Raw genomic sequence first — 22,601 nt, forward strand, 5'->3', positions numbered from 1 at the left:
CAGTCAGACTTAGTTCAAATTGGTTCAGATGAAACTGCAGCAAACGCAGATGGAAATATATGTATGTGTATGTATGCATTTGTATGTGTGTGTGTGTGTGTGTGTATCTATCTATCTCTTTCTCTCTATATATATATATATATATATATATATATATATATATATATATATATATATATATATATATATATGTATATATATATAGCATTTGCTAATATTATTCTATTCTTTAAACTTTTAGAATACATAACTAAAGTTTGTGAAAACCACGTGCAGGTAACGTTTTATGTAAAAACAACTATTTTCATTTACTTACAAATGTCATCTTCACTGTTACGCAGTAAACTCGATTTAGAATTTGGCATTACGAACAGGAAGCTGCTTCCCTACACCTTCACAAAATGATTAAATTCAATCATGATGTTATTTTGCTGCATATTTTTCCTCTTCAGCCGACATACAGGTCACCCCAGACACAATAACCGCCTTGACAGTGAGAGTGACGGGAAAAAATTTTAAACCAAATACTTTTCCAATATTTCCCGGGGCATCTACGACTCGAAGACGATATAAACTTATATGTAATTCTTCCAGTCCGTTGCTCCTGAGTGAAAAATTCTCCATTTATCCTTCAAACTTCAGCAGGAGTAAACTTCAACGATTTTGGCTCCAATCTGTGTTATCCGCTAATAATCTCGTCAATATGTAGATATAGGCCTAGGCTATACATATACATATATATATATATATATATATATATATATATATATATATATATATATATATATATATATATATATATATATATATATATATATATATATATATATATATTTAGGAATGTTTCATCTTACTTTTCTTGGAAGGTAAATAGGTCCCGGTGCAATGTGTAGCTTCATGCTACCAGGGGCTTCAAATAACACACCTAAAGGGAGAATGAAATGGGTGAATTGCATGAAAAAACTGCTGAAATGTAACATGTTCGAATGCTTTGAAGGTTACAAATCAAACTAGTTTCAGTCAAGTCCCACCAACATCCCTCATTACAGCACCTGGTGACAACTTTCTTTTTGCGTTACCACGACTCCAACTTCAGCAGATATGTGCAAAACTTTTCACGTTCACCGACCGTAAGTGAGTACAATACACAGAAATCTCTAGGCAAGAAAACAATAGTTATAGAAGTTGTTATCTTAACAAAATATCTTTCGATCACTGTTCAATGGCTGTAAACAACCAATGATATGAAATGGATCATCTACAACTAGTGGATAATTATTCTTGTATTTATGAGGACTTCCACTTCATGACTAAAGGCAAGGTAGTCTACTTTGCGTAGGTCTTTTTTCTATCACTTCTCCAGTTACTTCTTTTCATTATATTCTTACCTAACTGCGTTCATGTGCGTGCGAACACGAACATTTACCTTGATGTCAGTACGAATGCGCTCCGTCGGATAGTGTGTCTTAAAGGTTTGAATACCAGTTGAATTTCAATTACTGTTATTATTATTATCCAGAAGATGAACCCTGTTCATATGGAACAAACCCACAGGGGCCACTGACTTGAAATTCAAGATTCCAAAGAATATGGTGTTCATTAGAAAAAAGTGATAGGAGGTAATGGGAGATACAGAACGAAGAGTTCACATATTACGAAAGAAAAAATTAATCAACAAATTAATAAATAAATACATGAAAATGTAGGTAAATTATTAAAATGCGAGGAGAATTGTATTAGGGTAATAATGCACTGCATCTTCGCTTGAGCTTTTGAAGTTCCAATGACACGACATCCAACGGTGTGAGGAATAAAGGACCTCTGGATCTGAGAAGTTCGACAGCTAGGCAATGGAAACGAAGAAATACTAAGAATGAAGAGAGGAGCTTCTTATGCACTACTCTAACCTTGTAAAGTGTGCTATACACAAGTGCAACATTAATTATGACGATTAGGAATGATTACACGTAGTACAAACACCTTTAAAACAAAACCCTCTCGAAGGGGTCACATGGCATTCCTCGTTTCAAAATGTTGCGCTGAAATAGACTTTCCTTCAGTGTGGAGCATCCGTGAACGCCATCTACTAATCTTCAAAGTGATACTAGTCGTCTAAGTTTTCTTAAAAGTTCCTCTGGCAGTCGGTGTTGATAGTCGTTATTTGCCACAGTTGAAGCTTAGAACCTAATTCCTTATGTCTGCATCACATGTGCTAGAATCAAAAGGCCCTATTGATAGGACAATGCCATTGAGACTTGCGTGGCTTTGCTACATAATCCTCCCGCATCCAGGCGTTTCCCTTTACCTATGGGCTTGGAGTAAACAGCAGTGCTTAACTAGGTATTGCCACCCTTTGCCATTACATCAAGGGAAAGGAGTTCTAGTTCACACAAATCACTCGAGTGTGAAATGGAAGGCAGATTTGCGTTGAAATGCACCAACCCACAAGAGCCTGTAGTCTCCGTTGATTCAGAATATCAAAGTGGACGTCATATATTAAATATTAAAGATCACAGGTTTGGTATAATAGGAAATGCAGTCTGTGTGTGCATTTAAAGAAAAGACTACTACAAACATATACCTAAGCGGGGGGAGAGAGAGAGAGAGAGAGAGAGAGAGAGAGAGAGAGAGAGAGAGAGAGAGAGAGAGAGAGATAAAATGTGAGGAGTAAATCTCCATCTTTTACAGTGTAGATATATATTCTATATCCCTGGAACCTTTGCAGTAGAGATATAAATCCTCAAGTATACATTACTTTTTCACATATCCTTCACATGTGATTTACAAGTCTAAGGAGAACGTCCAAAACTTTTTTGCGCTCTTCCGAAACCGCAGAGAGAGAGAGAGAGAGAGAGAGAGAGAGAGAGAGAGAGAGAGAGAGAGAGAGAGAGAGAGAGAGAGAGAGAGAGAGAGAGAGAGAGAGAGAGAGAGAGAAACTGGCATTAGAAATAATAAAAATATCTAAATTACATTTTTTTTTCTTTGTGTCATAGTTAATAATAAGACCCTTCACTGGTATTGCGATTCAGTCTATCTTCGACTGGAATTATAATGGAAATCTGGAACAGCAAAGCGGGTGGCAGACAGAAAAGTGTTGTGCCTAGACTAAATATAGATCAGCGTTTCACGTCCCAGCCTACCCTTGACATTTCAAAAACAACGCCTTGTTGAAGACATATTTGGTTGACGTTGGGAATATGCCCCGTAGCCAAATTGAATGGTAAATTGAATATATATATATATTGTATATATATATATATATATATATATATATATATATATATATATATATATATATATATATATATATATATGTGTGTGTGTGTGTGTGTGTGTGTGTGTGTGTGTGTGTGTGTGGAGGGATGACGCCAGAGGGTGTTACCCCTCGGATTTTCATAAATGTTTACGGAATAAAGCTGCAAGCCCTATGCCGGGGCCATGGATGTTCAAGAGGCTTATATGCCGCAGACGTCTTAGATTTCTGGAAGGACCTACGCACGACAAAGATCAACTTGTCTAACTAGGCTGACTGCAATGTAAGAGGTACATAACGCCTCTGTCGACCTAACACCTGATTCATGCACACGGCAGTTGAACGACTGTGGTTGTCGAAACAACCATCGTTAAAATAGATATGCTGTGAAAGAAATAACTACATGCATATGTACTTACATACGAACACATTCAAAATGATCAGTCCCACTCCAGCAAGACAGAAAACGCGACAAACGACACTGCAAACATGCAAACATTAGGTGAACAGAAAAATAAAAGTGGGTGGAAGTGAACGATACATATTTCGTCTGCAATGGAAAAAGAGCGAGGAAGTGTAGGATGAACGACGGCAGGCTATAAAAATGTATGAACTCCTCAGCTATTTATACTGCTGGTTCAGGACGCTCGAGGATCCTATGGACTGCCAAGGAGATGACGCTTGATATATCCGAAGACCGACGGAGTCACTAAGGTTAGGAGAGGTGTCCCCGTGAGGGATCAGTGATCCAGCGAATGAGACAAGTGATATTCACCGATAACAAACATAGATATATATATATATATATATATATATATATATATATATATATATATATATATATATATATATATATATATATATATATATATATATATATATATATAAGTAATATATACATATATATATATATATATATATATATATATATATATATATATATATATATATATATATATATATATATATATGAAAGTATAAGTAATATATACAAAAAGACAGCTCAGGACTGTGAAAGAGCACTTGGCAAAGGAAGACGAAGAAAAGAGCCAGACACCAAATCAAAGAAAAAAGTAAAAAATGCGCCGAAGTTTCTTCGGCGCAATCGAGTTTTCAGTATAGCGTACAATGCTGTATGAAACCCTCAGCCACGGCCCATGAAACTCTCAGCCACGGCACGGTGGTGGCCTGTGTTGCTGGAACCTACAGCGGTGCCGGACGCACGACCATGGTTAACTTTAACCTTAAATAAAATCAAAACTACAGAGGCTAGAGGGCTACATTTTGGTAAGTTTGATGATTGAAGGGTAGATGATCAACATACCAATTTGCAGCCCTCTAGCCTCAGTAGTTTCTAAGACCTGAGGGCGGACAGAAAAAGTGCGGACGGACAGACAAATAGCCATCTCAATAGTTTTCTTTTACAAAAAACTAAAATGTAGACAAAGAAATTTAATGGATTATTTCAGGCTGTCTCAGTGTAACTTGAATTCCATCAAAATTCTCCACACCTTTCCAGAAACCTTAACAGATGCAGTGTGCACTGATAAAATGAGAAAAATTAATGTATAATCGTTGCAAAATCCTGCTAAATTATAATTATAATGCAGAATATAAATATCCTTACAATAAGAAGTAAGTTTTTGTTCTTACAAAGCTAATATGTAAACGAAGCGGGTAATTTGAAACAAAAACCTGTATTAAATTCAGGATGATCCGTGAAACTCTATAAATAAATACTTAGATGAATGTTTAGGGCTAAAAGATTTTTCTAATCGTTGCGATGGTACAATTCCTTATAGTCATTCCGGTTGACAAAACAGAACCACGACTACAATTATAAATAGCAGCACCAGAAGCACTGGTCACGGATGCGAAATCCGGCTAAGGAAGAGCAGGACTTTTAACGTCAGTTATTTCCGTTTGCAGGAGGAGGGTGGATGGCTTCCCTACCCTCCCGTTCCCCTACCTAACCCGCCCCACCAAGGGCGGACAAACCGGTTTGCAGGAGGTGGGTGGCTGTGTCATGTCTCCCCTACTGTCACCCGGGGGAGGACAAACAAGGTCCAATCGGATTTTATTATTATAGATACGAGAATATTTAAAATATATGGATTTCGAGAAATAAAAGAATACATTCAGAACGGTTGTTTCAAAGCAGTCAAGAAAAATACGAATAGGTTGCAGATGTCAGTGAAAGTAATGACTGAAAGTGTCACCAAGTAGAGAGGGAATTAAAAAGTAAATTAGCAGAAAAGAAATCAGGAATAATCCATAAATTCAAAATGGAAAATGTTAAGGTGTCTGAAAAATACATTGATTTCAATGTAACATGCCGTCGATAAAAGGTATAGGTTTCCTATGATTATGCTTCAACTGAGACTGAAATATTTTTGTTCTCATCCTGCATTTTTTTTTTTTTTTTTTTTTTTACTTTTACTCTCCAACTCCCGTACACGCATCCTTCTTATAATTTCTGAACAAAGCCAAAATAAAATTACGCGTAAATTAGAAACATACTTGCACAAAAACTACTCAATTCCCCGTCTTTTTCTTGCAGTTTAATACCAAAGGTCCTAAAAATCAAGTTAAATATTACTTTTTGGCATTTACTTCGAACACCCAAATACATACAATGACACATGTTACACATGTTTATCTTTCCGGCTAAATGAGGCAACAGTATTCATAATCACTCCTCCCTTTCCATACTGATCATTGATTTAAGCGAAATGTTCTATTTTTATAAATTATATCCCATCACAGATGCTACTCGTATTATTTTTTTTTTTTTTTTACATCATACCACTTCCACTCATACGCCAAATTTTTCATTCTATTTTCGTTGTTGAAAATAGACAAGAAGATATAGCCTATATACTTTATAACTATCAATTACCCTCTTCCTTCCTTGATACGGGAGAGGAATATTCCTTTTAACTTACTCTCAAGACGAAAGTTTGCCTGTACTTGATAAAAAAGATATAGCCTATCATCTAAGAAAAAAATCTGAACCTATCCTCATAAACGAAGTCTTTAGTCTTTTCTTTTAAGATAAACTCCGGTTTTCCAATTTCCAGTCTGCTTCCTTCCTCTTATCTCATCCCACAACAGCTAACCTCGAGGATATATATGTGTTAACATAAAAAACACAAATGACTTTTCGCGCAATATCCAGAATGGGAGCACATTTGCTCTGAGAAACCGTGGAATCCCCGTCCAGTTTATCTTTCACGAAGACGTGAATGTTCTGATGACTATTTCTCCGTGTTTATAACAGATCAAGTAAATCTTTCATAGCAATAGCTTCCCCTGCACAGCATTTCATCTGTAGAGACAATTTTTCACGTTTTTCCCATCGTAAGACGTCAGTTTTCATGCAGTGATAAAACTAAAAACACCCATATGGATACGTTGTCAAGACGTCGTTTCCCAATGACCGTGCATGTACTGGAAAAAAGAAACATCAAAATTAACAAAATAAATAAGTTATTCCCACTGCATTCAAGTTATAAAGAGAAACATTCATCGAAGCCATAAGCTCAATTAAAGCCATTTTTTCCATATTAACTCTTTTCAATTTTATCCAGTATTTCCACTCTTGTCGTTTAAAGATCACATCATTGTCAAGACATTCAATGTCCCCCATAAAAGCAAAACATTACACCTGAACAGAGCTAAAAGTCTGAGAGTTTTTGGCAACTTCCAAAGCAATTTATTGACATCCTTATAACTTCCCGGGGTAAGTTCGTAACTTCTCTAGAAATTGGCAGCTCTAAATTCTGAAAGACAGTTACTGGCTATCTTCCTTCATAACGTCAATTATTGATTTTCAATATGCTCTTGAATATATTATTGCAGTTCCCAATCCAATTGTTCTTAATTATGCGGCCGCTGGTATGATTGTTGGTCCTCACAGTACAAGGATTTGTATTTCCATTTAACATTATAAACTGACTGTTTGCTAATTATTATTTTTAATTGGGTGTAGTAATAAACTACTCTCTTTCAAGAAGAGCAGACTTTATAAAAGCACAAAGACAAAGCACACACTCATACTGCCACGTACATGGTCACACACATATATGCATATACAGACATACATACATACATACACATTATATATATATATATATATATATATATATATATATATATATATGTGTGTGTGTGTGTGTGTATATATATATATATATATATATATATATATATATATATATATATATATATATATATATATATATATATTTATATATATATTATATATACAATATATACAGTATATATACATATATATATATAAAATATATATATACATAAATGCTCTCGACACCACTTAAGTGCCAGTTTAAACCTAGAACGAGTCTGTTGCATCTGCAGTTCCAGGCCAACGTAAGGGTTCGATATGTTTCCAATGAACCTCATTTTAGGAGCATGAGGCAGCCATTACTATGGGAGTTTTTGCACTGGAGGTTCATCCAAGATTTTGCAACTGCCGGATACTTAAAGCAGTGACCCTGAAGCTGGCGGGCAGCCTCTATCTACCCCTTAACATTACACAGCATATTCCTTACCTTCATACTGACAGGTACAACTAAATATCAAACATCCTTTCCTCCTGTCCCAGTCCTAGCGGTGAGCCAGATACTGTTAAACTGACTATACAGTCTAGTGGAAAATAAGGGGAGTCGGAAATCATCCGGAATACTCACTATATTAAACTGTAAAGTTTTTATTTATTAAAAAGCTATCCAACTCATACATAACAGAAGAGGGGGAAAAAAGTAACATGAAAAAACGTTGGGTAGAGTGCATGCCCTACAAGCAGACAAGAGTTCTCAAACAATGCCTATGAAGTAACGGAACACTTTTCAACAATAACAAAGGACTTGGAGTACGATGTAAGTCTTCATACTGGTATCGGTAAATGCTCATTAATCACTTGCACCTCATACTCCCAGTGGAAAAATACAGCAAAATGAACATCATTCGTCCATTCCTGATATAAGTTCCTTGTTGACGATGAATTAACGTGAATAGTGCTGCCAATACGACATATTATCCAATGCTGCCGTGTTTACATACATATATATATATATATATATATATATATATATATATATATATATATATATATATATATATATATATATATATATATATATATATATATATATATATATAATATGTGTGTATGTATTTAATGTTACTAGACTCGATTACGAAGTTTCTACAAACGTCATTTACACAGCCATTAATGTCTGGGTGAACAAAAAAAAAACCTACGATACAATCCAACAACACGGCGGCTAAGTTGCGTTGAAGTCTGTGTTTATGATCAGCTTCAGTTCTACCTAATGAATGAAGTTGTGCATAACTGAGTGTTGTGTTCCGGTCATGCGGGACATTCAGTTAGTCTTTTGTTTTTGCTTTTTAGCCATTCTTCCTTTATACATTGCTCTCTCGTTCTGTGACAGTCCTTAAAACGACGAGTTTTCTTAGGATCAGTTAATATGAGAACTTTTTATCGACAATTTCTAATTGTATTTTATTTCTCGAAAACAGTATTCGCCTCTGCGTCAAAATTACTGCTAAGAAAGTTACCTGTTTGTACTGCGAGAGGGTGGAAAGTCGTTTAATAATGGGTCTTGTGACCAAGTGGATCTTCACTAGAATGGGGATGATGTTGATAAACAAAGTGAGAGGTAATTCTTTTGATGCAGATACTAAAAGGCCCTAAACAGATGTTCTACAATTTCTCTTTTAATAACTTATAAATTAAGAACTATATATATATATATATATATATATATATATATATATATATATATATATATATATATATATATATATATACACACACACTAGCTGACCAACCCTGCGCTGCCCGGGATAACTGAATGACAACTGATGAACTCTCTCTCTCTCTCTCTCTCTCTCTCTTCCCAACTCCACCTCTCTTTCTCTCTTCCCAACTCCCACTCCCTTTGGTGCAATTGATATCTCTGGAGAGAGAGAGAGAGAGAGAGAGAGAGAGAGAGAGAGAGTTTATCAGAGATCATTCAGAGTTTATCAGTTATCAGTTATCATTCAGTTATCCCAGGCAGAGCAGTATATATATATATATATATATATATATATATATATTGATACACACTACACATACACAGTATATATAAATATATATATATATATATATATATATATATATATATATATATATATATATATATATATATATATATATATATATATATATATATATATATATATATATATATGTATATATTACTTAATTTATTATATCTGCACCTGATGAAGAAGACTGAATGTCTTATATGTGATATATAAATTAAAGAATGAATCTAAAACACTCCGTCTTATTGAAGCGAATAATAATATATTCATGTGTTTATATATATAAATATATCTATATATATATGTATATAGCCTATATATACATATATATATGTATCATATATTATGCAATATATACATGTGTTGAGACGGAATGGTTTAGATTCCACATTAATTTACAAAGTACAGTATATCAAGTACTAGCTTTTTCGAAGGAGTTCAAATACTAGCTTTCTTCATCAGGTACCGATGCACCTTATAAATTAAGGAATCTGGAATCTAAACCATCCCGTCTCATTGAGGCCTAATACGTGTAGCGGGCGGGAATATATATACACAATGAAGTTGTGTGGCTATTTAGTGATTATATATATATATATATATATATATATATATATATATATATATGTATGTGTGTGTGTGTGTATATGTGTATATATATATATATATATATATATATATATATATATATGTGCGTACATATTTATGTATATATATTATATATATATATATATACATGAGGAAGTTTTCAGTGTTGTAAAAGCAAGTAAAAACATTTTACTTTGGTTTCCTGTAAGTAAACACCACACCCAAACAAAATAATTAAATCATATGTAATTAGTCAGTTTCAAGGAATCAAAAAAAAAAAAAAATATTTAATTACTTTTTTACCCTGGAATGACAAACTAAACAAATCCTGCGCTGCCGCATCTTTTACTTATACTTGAACAATTTCCACCATAATTCTATCTGGTGTGGTAGGAGGAGGTGGGCGCATCAGTGCCATGACAGTGTGGTATGGAGGATTGACGCCTAATATTGCTCCTAATATCCCGAAGCGAGTGACTCGTCTCTATACGCGTATCGTCCCGGCATCCAACCTGATGGCGGGGCATCAAAACAAGCTTAATTCAAAGGGCGCATATACATCGCTCTCGCTCTCTATTTCCGTCACCTTGGCAGGTCCATTTAGTTTCCCCAATGGTTGCTTTAAAGGCCGTTCGGCTTACTGTCCATTTACAGCATTAATGCAATTCTCTCTGTCAGGTTCACCTGTCCGGTGTCCGTCCCGGGGTATAAGTCTGGCAACAAAGCCCTTGTACCTTTGCTTATTCTGCAGCCCAGCGGAAACTATTGTGATTGAACAAATAAATATAAACGATCGCACGCACCCCCAAACGTGTTCAAATAGAACCTAACGATGGTAGCATATATATATATATATATATATATATATATATATATATATATATATATATACACACATATATATGCAGTATATATACATATATATACATACATATATATTATATATGTATATATATATATATATATATATATATATATATATATATATATATCTTACCATCATTCCGTTATATTTGCTCTCAAATAATTCATTATGCTTCACTTTACTTACATACAGGTGAGCTGGCTCAACAGTCCTTTATATCGTTTTTTTTTTTTATCTTCCTGGTTTCCATTTGCCCTCATAACTTTACTCTTGCTCCCATTTACTTTTATGCATCACCCAACAAACACTTTTACACTCTTGCACTATCTTGTGTATCGTCTATTTTTGTGTGTCATATCAAAAAGGTGTTGCCTGAATGGAACCAAAATAACAAGAAGTTGAACGAAACAATAAACAAGCAAAAAATGAGCCGGTTTCTTCTATGAGCCTGCTCTATGAGCCGCGGCCCATGAAACTTTCAGCCACGGCCCTGTGGTGGTTGTCCAACAGCATTGCCAGACGCACGATCATGGCTAACTTTACCCTTAAATAAAATCAAAACTACAAGGCTAGAGGGCTGAAATTTGGTATGTTTGATGAGTGGAGGGTGGATGATCAACGAACAAATTTGCAGCCCTCTAGCCTCAGTAATTTTTAAGATCTGAGGGCGGACAAAAAAAAGTGCTGACATAAAAAGCGCAGACGGACAGACAAAGCCAGCTCAACAGTTTTCCTTTACAGAAAACTAAAAATTAAAAACAGAGGCGAGATTATCTGAAAAGAAATTTGTCACACTTCTGCCAGGCGTACGATTAAACTACACTATTACACCAAGCAGATGGCAGAACCCATACAATAAAATCATGATCCGAACCTTTCTTTTGTATCTACAAGAGTTTTTCAAAACTTTTTTAATAGAGAATATGAAAATTAACAGACTGATCAAATCTAAGAACTAATGAAAACTGTTTGGAAAACGGGCGTCATCAGATTTTAGGAGACTAATCATTCATCAGTGATCTTGTGTGACAGATGCAGGTGTTTTCACACGCTGATGGTTCATATTGTCTATGCAGATCAAATAAAAAACTGTAAGTGCTGGGGGGAATAAGGTTCATTTATTCATTTATGTTGCCATAAGTGCTTTGTTTTGTTGGAACCCATCATACTTCGGGTAGACGAACGATAAGATCAAAGATTACCCACCATAGGCCTAATAGTCACTATGCTACGGACTACCTGATCTAGTGATGTACCCAACATACAATCACTAAATAACAATATTGATCGCCTATAAGGTTATCTGTAGACACTAGGAACTCTACCCAAGTTCGGTGTCAAAAAATATAAGTAATATAAATGAACAGTGTTCCTGACCTAAACCACAACAGTGTGAAATAGTAGGCCTATGTTGTGCTTTCCTGGTGCAGAATATTTAATATTCAGAGTTTTACTCTGAAACTCAGTCCAGAGAAACCCATTAGAAAGGCTTATTCAACAAGAAAATATCAATGAAACATTAATAAATAACAATGCCCCAAGTCCCCAGTGTACATAGAGCATGCGTGTAGGCTACACGTTATGAAGCAGTTTTCAGTAATTAACTTGTCAGCAAGTGCAATCTTTTGTCTTTGCTATTCAAACACCAGTATGTATGTATATATATATATATATATATATATATATATATATATATATATATATATATATATATATATATATATATATATATATATATGTGTGTGTGTGTGTGTGATGTGTGTGTGTGTGTGTGTATATGTATATATATATATATATATATTATATATATATATATATATATATATATATATATATGTATGTGTGTGTGTGTGTGTGTGTGCGCGTGTGTGTAAAATGTTATATGTCGGCTTGCTTGTGTTTACCTACATGTGGCCATGTGCCTAAGTACAACTGTGGTGATTGTTCATACTGAAACTTACAACGTAGGTCAGCAATAGGAAGGAAATAAGATGACTGAATGAAGCAATTTCAAAATGTAGATAGAATTTCCTTTTATTGATAGTCAACTATCGTAAACTTTTTTTTTAATAGGTTGATGGTAACCGTATTAGCTCTAGACTCAAAATTAATAGGAATATTGCATGCCAATAAAGAAGTCACAGAAAGTATTTTCTGAATATGGACAGCCTGTGGATGAGGATTCAGATGAGTAGTACTTATCAGGGGTAATAGGGAATGAACAAGATAACATCAACCAAAATGACGGATACTAAAGTGAGCTAGACGAACACGAAGATAATGCAGCTGAAGCAGATGAATGGATGCCGAGCAGAGCAGACACAGAAAGCTGTTAACATATCAGAGAAATGTAAATCCTTTGGACAAATGTTTTGACATAGGAAACTTTGATGAGTGCACTCTACCAGCTGAACCAAAATAATATACTGCTGTAGTGTAAAAACCCAAATACAGATGAGAATGAACAAACAGGAAACATTCCAACAAACGAAGGTGTTATAGGAGAAGCAAAAGAGGCTGACACACCTTTGAAAGCATGGGCATTGTTTGTTTTTAATGACATAACTGATACAACAATTGTACTACGTACAAATTAAGAAATCCGGCAAAGTCTGGGCCAGTTGGAATTAAGTGAGGAAGAAATGAATAAAGGAAATCATATCAGATTAATTGACTCTCTGTGGAAATGAAAAGCTTTATCCGTCTGTCATATGCGAGAGGTTTGCTAGGACTAAACACCCATGATTATCATATACTGTTTCATGAGTCATTTGGACATCCAATATTTGGTGCGGTGATATCTGCTAAATGATTTGCTTTCATCCATGCCAATACTTCTTTTGATGACCTAAAAACAAGACACCACAGATGGGTACATGATAGGTTTGCTGCAGCAAGAGATGTTTTTGGATGCTTCAGTAGAAACTAGTTAAATGGTTGCAGCCTGATGACTTCCTAACAACTGACGGAACATTGTAGGGTTGCAGAACACAAATAGGTTTCCGTCAGTACAACAGGAGTAAGCCTGTTAGGTATGGTGTTTTATATAAGTCTTTCAATGCTGTGAGATATCCCCTCACTATCAAGACTGTTGTATATTCCGGCAAGCCCATCGGGGGATCCGGGCCATTTTACGTAACAGGCACCCTATCTACTGTGAAGGCCCTTATAAACCAACTGAAAAGTAGTATGGACCTGAGAGGACGAACTATTAGTTTAGACAGACTATATACCAGCACAGAACTGTTCGAGTGGCTCCTGTCACAGGGTATTAATGCCTTAGGCACGATCGATGCTGGTAGAAAAGGTATACCTTTAGAGATAAAGAAAATTTCTGGAAAGCAAGATAAATTTTAGGAGGTGAACTGGAAAAAAAAAGGAAGGAAAACTGCTTGAACTCCTTCATCAATCACCCAAAGAGTAAAGGCCCAAGGAACGTTTTACTGCTTAGCACGATATCTCCTCTGCTGGCCATTACCAAAGACGACATCCAAAAGAAGCATGCAATCTCCAAACTCTACTAAAGGAGGTACAGACATTTTTCACCAAAGGACACAGTTTTACACTGTGAACACAAAATCCCGAAGATGGACAGTAAACATCTTCTCTTTTATCCTTGATACAGCTAGAGTACATTCCCAGACAGTGTTCTCAAGTACAAGAACTGACCCTCGACGGCTAAATTCTTTTACATTTGGTGGGATTTAATTAAATCTCTTTGCACTCCACAAATGGAGAAAAGGTATTTAGTCAAAAATTTACACAGCAGTGTTGTGGTGAAGATGAATATTATACTTGGGAATCGGAAACCAGTTTGTGCTAGTAAGTAAAGAACTTCATACATGCAGGTCAGAAAAACGAAACGATGCGCACCATGCCTGCATCAGTTGGTGAACTTTCCAAGATCAAACATCAGTGCCAACTAGGCTATGCCACAGTGCAACCTTTCCACAACATATTGTTCATGTCTGTTGCAATTGTTACAAGTTGCACATGTCATAATGATACAACACCCTGTATATTTGCATTTAGGTGATAGTGATATGTTTCAGCGTTTCCGATATCTTAGGCTTACTGAGATAAAGATGCAAACTACTTCTTCAGTAATATATCTGAATGCTTGCATTAACAGAGAACCTTCACACCTTCGATAATAAAGCAATACAAGCACAGAAAGACGAACTTGTATCAAATAGTCTACGCAGATCAAACATATAAACGATGGTCTTTCAGTAGCTGTTTTGTCTAATTGTTAATAGCTAGAAAGACATCTGGGCTGTGCGGGTGCGGGTAAAAGGTATTTTACTCGAAGTATTCGAAATAGCATGGCATACTGATGTCTATGAGGCATGAAGCTGTCTAGGGAAGGTAAAAGGAACAGCCACTGCAACACTGCATGTTTACATAACTTTTTATTGAACTTGCAGATCTTTATAAGAGCCCAGTGACTGGGCAATTTCAGGCTTATTTTGCCAAATACCTTACCGACCAAAAGTTTGAAATCTGAATGAGGTCCCGTCACCCTTTGCGTATTGATGACATATGTATACGGCATAAAAGGCTAGCCTTGACTTTTTTTTTAAAGCACTGGAAAGACTCTTAGATAGAATGAATAATAGTTGCAATAAGCAACTAATTTTGGCTACTTTGAAATGAATATATGTCTAAAAGAAGGCCAGTAAAATTAAACATTTGGCACTCGTTCGCTTATCAATGATCCGAGTTCTGTGGTTAACATCATTTAGGGTTGTTTTTCCAGTTTACGGACGTAGATATAACTTTGGTATCTAATAGTTATTTATATGATCATCAATGAAATCTACATGGAGTAAAGTTTCAATGATAACGAAATTTTGTAATCTGAACAGTTTGTGGGCCTAGGTCTACTTCTAGCGTGGGATATACCAGTGGGAAAAAAACGATTTTGAAAGTTCCATCGTTCGTTTGCGTTTGATACGACTAGGCTTATACATGCTCGTCTTTCTTGTGCTTGTAAGGATATATTATCGATACAAATCGGCTAAGGTTTGAAGGTTCTTGTATACTGTATATAAACATTCATATGTTCCTAAAGAAGTAGTCTGAGCTAGTCTGCGCTACAGATGCGCATGTGTCATATCGTCACCCGTGGGTGGACTGATGGGTTGAAACCGCCAATAGTGGCAGTCGATAGAACATTCTTTTCCCAAGCATTTTCCACTGTGATCGTTAGTGCTGAATCAACCAGCGACGTCAGTTTCCAGAGAGGTTCATGCAGTACGACATTTGGGCAACTTTCAAATTTATATCATATTAACAATCAGTTACCACTCACGATGTATCGATAGTGAATTTATGGTTTGCATCATAGTATTTAAAATACCTGAACACTTGCACCAGATAGGGTTAAAGAGGGAACAACACAATATTATAAAAAGTAAATTAGGTCCTGCTTGCAGGCAGATAGCATTACTAGTATGTAGTGTGGGGCATCACCAAAGTATTACGGTAACAGGAGGGTAAAGGCTTTTGTAAATATAAAAGGAGCTTTCCTTTGAAACCCACTCTGAGAAATAGGTGTTGATTAAAAAAAAAGGTGTTGCTCCAATATTCAACCATTATACAAAGTATTACATATATAAATACGTGCATACACCCGTACACATACATATATATACAGTATATACATATATATATATATATATATATATATATATATAAATATAATGTAAATATAATATATAATATATATACAGTACATAATATAAACTACTGATTCACATCGGGATCGAACCCCAGTCTTTCAAATGAAAGGCCAGGCCGCTACAAATTGACCAACAAAGGTAATAAAAGATATTGAAACCTAAGTACTTCTGCACCAAAAACTTATTCTGAGCAGGCTGCCGCCTAGTATAAACGTGCTCCTGTGTTCATCATTATCTCCATATATATATATATATATATATATATATATATATATATATATATATATATATATATATATATATATATATATATATATGGAACTAATAAGCACAGGAGCACGTTTATATGTACATATATATAATTATCTCTCTCTCTCTCTTTATATATATATATATATATATATATATATATATATATATATATATATATATATTACATACTATATTATCTATATTATATATATATATATATATATATATATGTATGTATATATATACATAATATATATGTATATATGATATATATACATAATATATATGTATATATGATATTATACATATATATATATATATATATACTGTGCATATATGTATATATACAGTACATATATATATATATATATATATATATATATATATATATATATATATATATATATATATTCAAAGTTAAACCTAATATGCTTATATTTTTCATGGTAATAAGGGAATGAAGTCGAAGTGAGATTTATAATCTAATTATACGAATTGCAAAAACACAACAATAAAGGATAATTATTTCTTCGTGTGCTAGGGATTTCCTATCAATACTGTATTCTATACTAACAAAGCATCCTAGGATTTAAAACCGGAAATCTCCACTCTTGATGTACTCAGTATGGTTATAAAGGGTAAATTTTTATCAAGAGCTTAATATAGTGTAAGACACTTACGTTTCCCGTTTTCTGAAGGAGTAAATATGTTTTTCAGTCATGGAAACGTTTTACACAGTCAAAATTCTCGTTTACAGTAAACAGCTTCTTACAGGAAAAGGCTCATGATTAAAAATATATTAAAAAGTTATCTACTCAGAGTTAAAGAAAGTTGCATGCATTACTCAAGGTATTTGTGAGCTTGAACAGACCAAACACAATTATAGAAATTACACACACTACTTATCGGATGCAAAAAAAAATAAAATAATCAAGATCTTACCTAACGGAATCATCTCTCCCGATATGACATCGGGAGCGTTTTTCCACCATCTTATGCACAGGAAACTAAACACAACCCACAATCTCTTGGGCTTGATTTCCATGATGGTCGTCAGAGAGTGGTTAGGTTACTATTATAACAAACATTCAGTTATGTGGGTTTTTAAGAAGTGTATGTTTATGGTTGGGAGGGAATGATTATACAAAATGTATATAAAATAGGTCACTTATTTACACATGGTTTGAATTTATATTAACTCTTTTATTTTGTTGTTAGATTTTAGGAGTTTTAAGATCCATGGGTCGAGGAGTCAGCATCGGCTGCCGCGTTCAGCACTACTTTATTCCACAGTACACACGGGACAGGGACCGCAAAGTGAAGGGTCGATCATAGAACAAAGTCAACGGACACATCCTTTTCCTTTGCCGTCAGTGTGAGTGTTCTCCTTTCGTCAGACGGGTCCAGGAGGGCCAACAGACCAATCATCTTTAAAAAGTTTACAGGAAATATTTCGGAACTCTTAAAAAAGGGCGACTGGGATAACGACCTGAGAGCTGATGTGAAAAATGATCAGTGAATGTGGTTCGTACTTCCTTTTCCCGTCTTTGATTATTTTATTTCACATTACTTGGCAAATATTCTATCAGAACTGAATATTTCTAAGATGAACGCTCTTTGTAAAACTGGTGAAGAGGTGCTATTCTTAATTATATCCTTCTTTGAAGTACATAACGTAAGTCGTCATGGGCTTTATTAATTCGTATACCAGTCACATACACGTATATACGAAGGGGCAGAAGCAGAGTTCATCTGAGGCATTTCGCAGGATCGTATGTAAACAAAAACCAGTCTCTCCGTTGCGTTATCTCTCCATGACCCTCTCCTGATCCGACCCGGTATTTACATTCTTCGATATGAGGTAAATGTCATATTTTTTTTTTCATGCCAATCTTGATTACTGTATTAATTTTCAAAAAGACGGGGGATTTTTGTATCTGTCAGGCTGATGCTCGTCTGTTCAATTTCCGTTGGGATTTATCACCATTTGACACTCAACCATTCATTTATGCTGCGAGTGGAACCATCCCCCAAAACCATTCTTCGGCATCTCGGCCGTTGGAAGCTGATCCTTCGATATCTGAGACGAAGGTGAACTCGGGCATTTCCCCAGGGCGCACCGGCGGTGATAAAGGAGGGAACATTTGTATGCCAAATAAGATAGAGGAGATGTCACAGAAACCGACGGCAACACCCAACTTCCCTTGCTCCTCCCTCTCCAACAAGTGAGGAAACACTGGCTGAGGTCTGAGGACTCTCCGGCAGCACCAGCTGGACCAGCTCAGCTGCAGCCTCTCACTATTTTCCCGAAGCAGGTTTCCCTCGCGATAGCCCTGCCAGACGCAAGTTTTTAAACGCTCTTCGAGCATTCACTTGAACACGTACAGTGTCTAATCGCAGAGACAGGCTCAGCTACAGCTAAAACTTTAAGGTACATGATATAATGCCGATGTTTGTCAATATTCACAGTTCAGTAAGAACACTGGTAGACAGAATATCGATTTTAGCTTTTAAAGCTGAATACCTTTTCTGATCTATTATGCAAACGGTGGTTCAAAAAGCCCCATCATAGAATACTTTAATCAAAGTTCTCATAGCCAAAGTGTTAAGCCTTGTAGGTTTCTATATAACATTTTCTGTTTTGTGTATTCTTTGTTTTCGATACAAGCGCTCACACACATGCGCGTATATATATATATATATATATATATATATATATATATATATATATATATATATATATATATATATATATGTGTGTGTGTGTGTGTGTGTGTGTGTGTGTGTGTGTGTGTGTGTGTGTGTGTATGAACACGCATTATAATTAACGATTATTAGGCAATTCACAAGTGATTGTTGTTAAAATGTGATCACTATATAAATAGGGAGATGTGTGAATTCAATGCATAGTTCCAATGAGTATTGTGAAGATTTGTTAACTATGGAACATGCAAGAGAAGAAGAGTTAAGTAGAGAAAGAAGGGATGCGATAATTGTCTTCTTGTATGAGGTTAAATTTTGTAGGAGACTAAGAATTTTTGGAACATATTATTTAGTTTACTAGAGATGGTGTTAGTTACGAAAACCTATAATGCTGCATCATCTACAAAGATAAACAATTAAGGAATACTCAACAGGGTTTAAGATTCTTACCGGTTTTCATTTTCGAGAGGAAATCAGGAAATTTAGGTCTAAGCTAAAGAAAGAACGGAAACGCTGAGTGAGAAAATGAATGCACTTTGCTGCTGATAAAACGGGGAATCACTCAGTATCAGAGGAAAGACTGCATTTATATTAACAGAGGATGTAATACAAAAAACACGCTGTAAGGTTAAAGGGCAAAATGTGAAGGAAAATTATATTCTCGCCTATAAATAATGGGGACGATGGAGACCGAAAAGTGGCTTCACCAACGGGGCCGCTTCCCTATAGGTCTTAACAGCGTGCCTTCGGTCCCCTAGCCGCAAACCCTTTTACTGTACTTCCTTTCATATTCTCTTTCTTCCACCTTACTTTCCATCCTCTCCTAACAATTGATTCATAGTGCAACTGCGAGGTTTTCCTCCTGTTACACCTTTCAAACCTTTCACTGTCAATTTCCGTTTCAGCGCTGAATGACCTCATAGGTCTCAGTGATTGGCCTTTGACCTAAATTCTATATCAGTTCAATTCATATAGGACCACTGCCGAAAAAAAAGATGTTACAACAGCAAATGAAAGAAATTTGGGATTCAGATCAGACCTTGACTGACAACTTCGAATTGTAAATCACAGAGTGTTGTCGCTTCCTGAAACCCTTTAAGCCATAATCTCTTGAATAAGAATCCTTTGTGTGCGCTCTCATTGGTGGCAATACCAGAGCAACGACTGCAATTGCAGGATTGAATAGGCTCCTATTAATCCTTAATTAATATACATACTATGTTCTTCGTCATTATCATGTGTACAAATGTACTCAAAAGTCTCCCTTTTACTATATGTTCTGGCAGTAATAAAGGTACAAAGACGACGATTAAAGATATTTATGAAAATTTATTCAATCCCCACATTCATAAATGCCACACCACATTCCCAAACGCCTCAAGAAAACGCACTAAAGTTTAGTTTGCATCTGCAAATAGTTCTTTCTGCGCGAATCTTTCTCCTACATATATTTCAGCACGCAATGGATGCTCCATTTTCTGGAGCGAGATCAAACAAAAGGTGTTCTCTCAATATGAACCTCACGTACGTCAGATGGGAAAGACTATTGTCGAGAAGGTCTAAAAACTCGGTCAACATGGACGGTATATTTTTTTTACATAAATAGTAACTGACTTTAATTTCTATGTAATGTTTAAATTTACTCTAGATTTTTACTCGACATTTATTGTAGACGATTAAATTAATATGTCTGACTATAATGCCAATTTATGCATATACATTTAAAGACGTCCTCATCTCTCATTAAAATGGAATCACATAAACAGTAAAAACTGCGAGCTGAGGTCATCTCTTGAACTGGTTTCATAGGTAGTTTCTTTTCTTAGCCATTAGAGGGCTCTGTTTTCGCTCTTGTTCCTCATACCAGAAATTACTAGATTATTCTCCATTCTTTTGACGTGGAAGCACCGTAGACCCATTCGATCACTTTCGCAAATACCTACTTTTATCAAAGAAATTACATTTGCATTTTAGATTCCTACCCTTAATGCATTATCTCATCACATGAATTTCCTAATACAGTTTGAGGAAACTATATCAGATAAAAAGTAGTTTTGAAATTTGTTAGCTCCTTTTATTTGTTGGCAAATCGGGCTAAGCGGAACTTCGTCAATGCAGATAAATGTAGTCATTTAAGGTTAAAACATATTCTCATGCTTTTATGCTTGACCGAATAATACTAACCGGCCATATAAGTGTTTTCACTTAGAAAAATTACAAAGAAGAAAAATCGACAGCGCCAGGGACTTTAAGTTTCATTATCTTTGCATATATGACTTTTCATATACAGGCACAGAAGATTAATTTGAAATGCATGTCGTAACACTAATCTTGTGAGTTTACTTAATACACACATCTCCAGTATTTATTTGGGAAAAATTAACGGGTCTTCTCTTTTTGAACCCCGTATGTTTCATGTATCATACCCGACCCAACGCCCTTTCTTGCGGGTATGGCGAGTCAGTGCACGTCATGTGGCTGACCAGTCACTGCCAGGCATTACTCAAGGTTTTGCAGCGTGCCTTCCGCCCCTAGCTGCAACCCAGGTTTTTTCGTTCCTTTTACTGTACCTCCTTTCATATTCTCTTTCTTCCATCTTACTGTCCACCCTCTCCAAACAGTTGATTCTCAATGCAACTGCGAGGTTTTCCTCCTGTTACACCTTTCAAACTCTTACTGTCAATTGCCGCTTCAGCGCTGAATGACCTCACAGGTCCAGGTCTTGGCCTTTGGCCTAAATTCTATATTCAATTCAATTCTCGTTTTCAAGATTTTCCTTAACATAACTGTCAAAGCAGAATGGTACTGAGAAGACAAAACGATGACAGGATTTTTCATCTGCAACATAGCAGAGTTGCAGATTGCATGCAAAGAGGCGTCTCCTCTCTGTTAAGGACCTGTAAACGAATAGCCTAACCAAGCAACGTTTCAATTATGCAAACGTTTCAAGTCTCAAAGAGATGTAAAACTAGAAATAGCATGAAGAGAATAATCGTCGCTTTCTTCCTATTACTTGTCTCTCACTGACCCTAACGGCAATATATGTCTTTCATAATAATTTGTAAATAAACAACGACAATCTATAATGCTACATCGAGTACAAAGACAAACTAATGAA

The 22,601-nt window shown here is 35.4% G+C and overlaps 1 protein-coding gene across 1 annotated transcript in view; it reads right to left on the bottom strand.

The window, feature by feature from the left end:
* LOC136830262 (glutamate receptor 1-like) overlaps window positions 1-19,080 on the bottom strand; it is a 311,900-nt gene extending 292,820 nt beyond the window's left edge. Inside the window, 1 exon segment of the mRNA XM_067089627.1 lies at window positions 17,723-19,080. Within this exon segment, the coding sequence (XP_066945728.1) occupies window positions 17,723-17,825 (103 nt within the window). The 5' untranslated portion in view covers window positions 17,826-19,080.
* Window positions 19,081-22,601: the final 3,521 nt, after the last annotated feature.

Source organism: Macrobrachium rosenbergii, chromosome 4 (assembly GCF_040412425.1).
Source record: "Macrobrachium rosenbergii isolate ZJJX-2024 chromosome 4, ASM4041242v1, whole genome shotgun sequence".
Classification (NCBI taxonomy): domain Eukaryota; kingdom Metazoa; phylum Arthropoda; class Malacostraca; order Decapoda; family Palaemonidae; genus Macrobrachium; species Macrobrachium rosenbergii.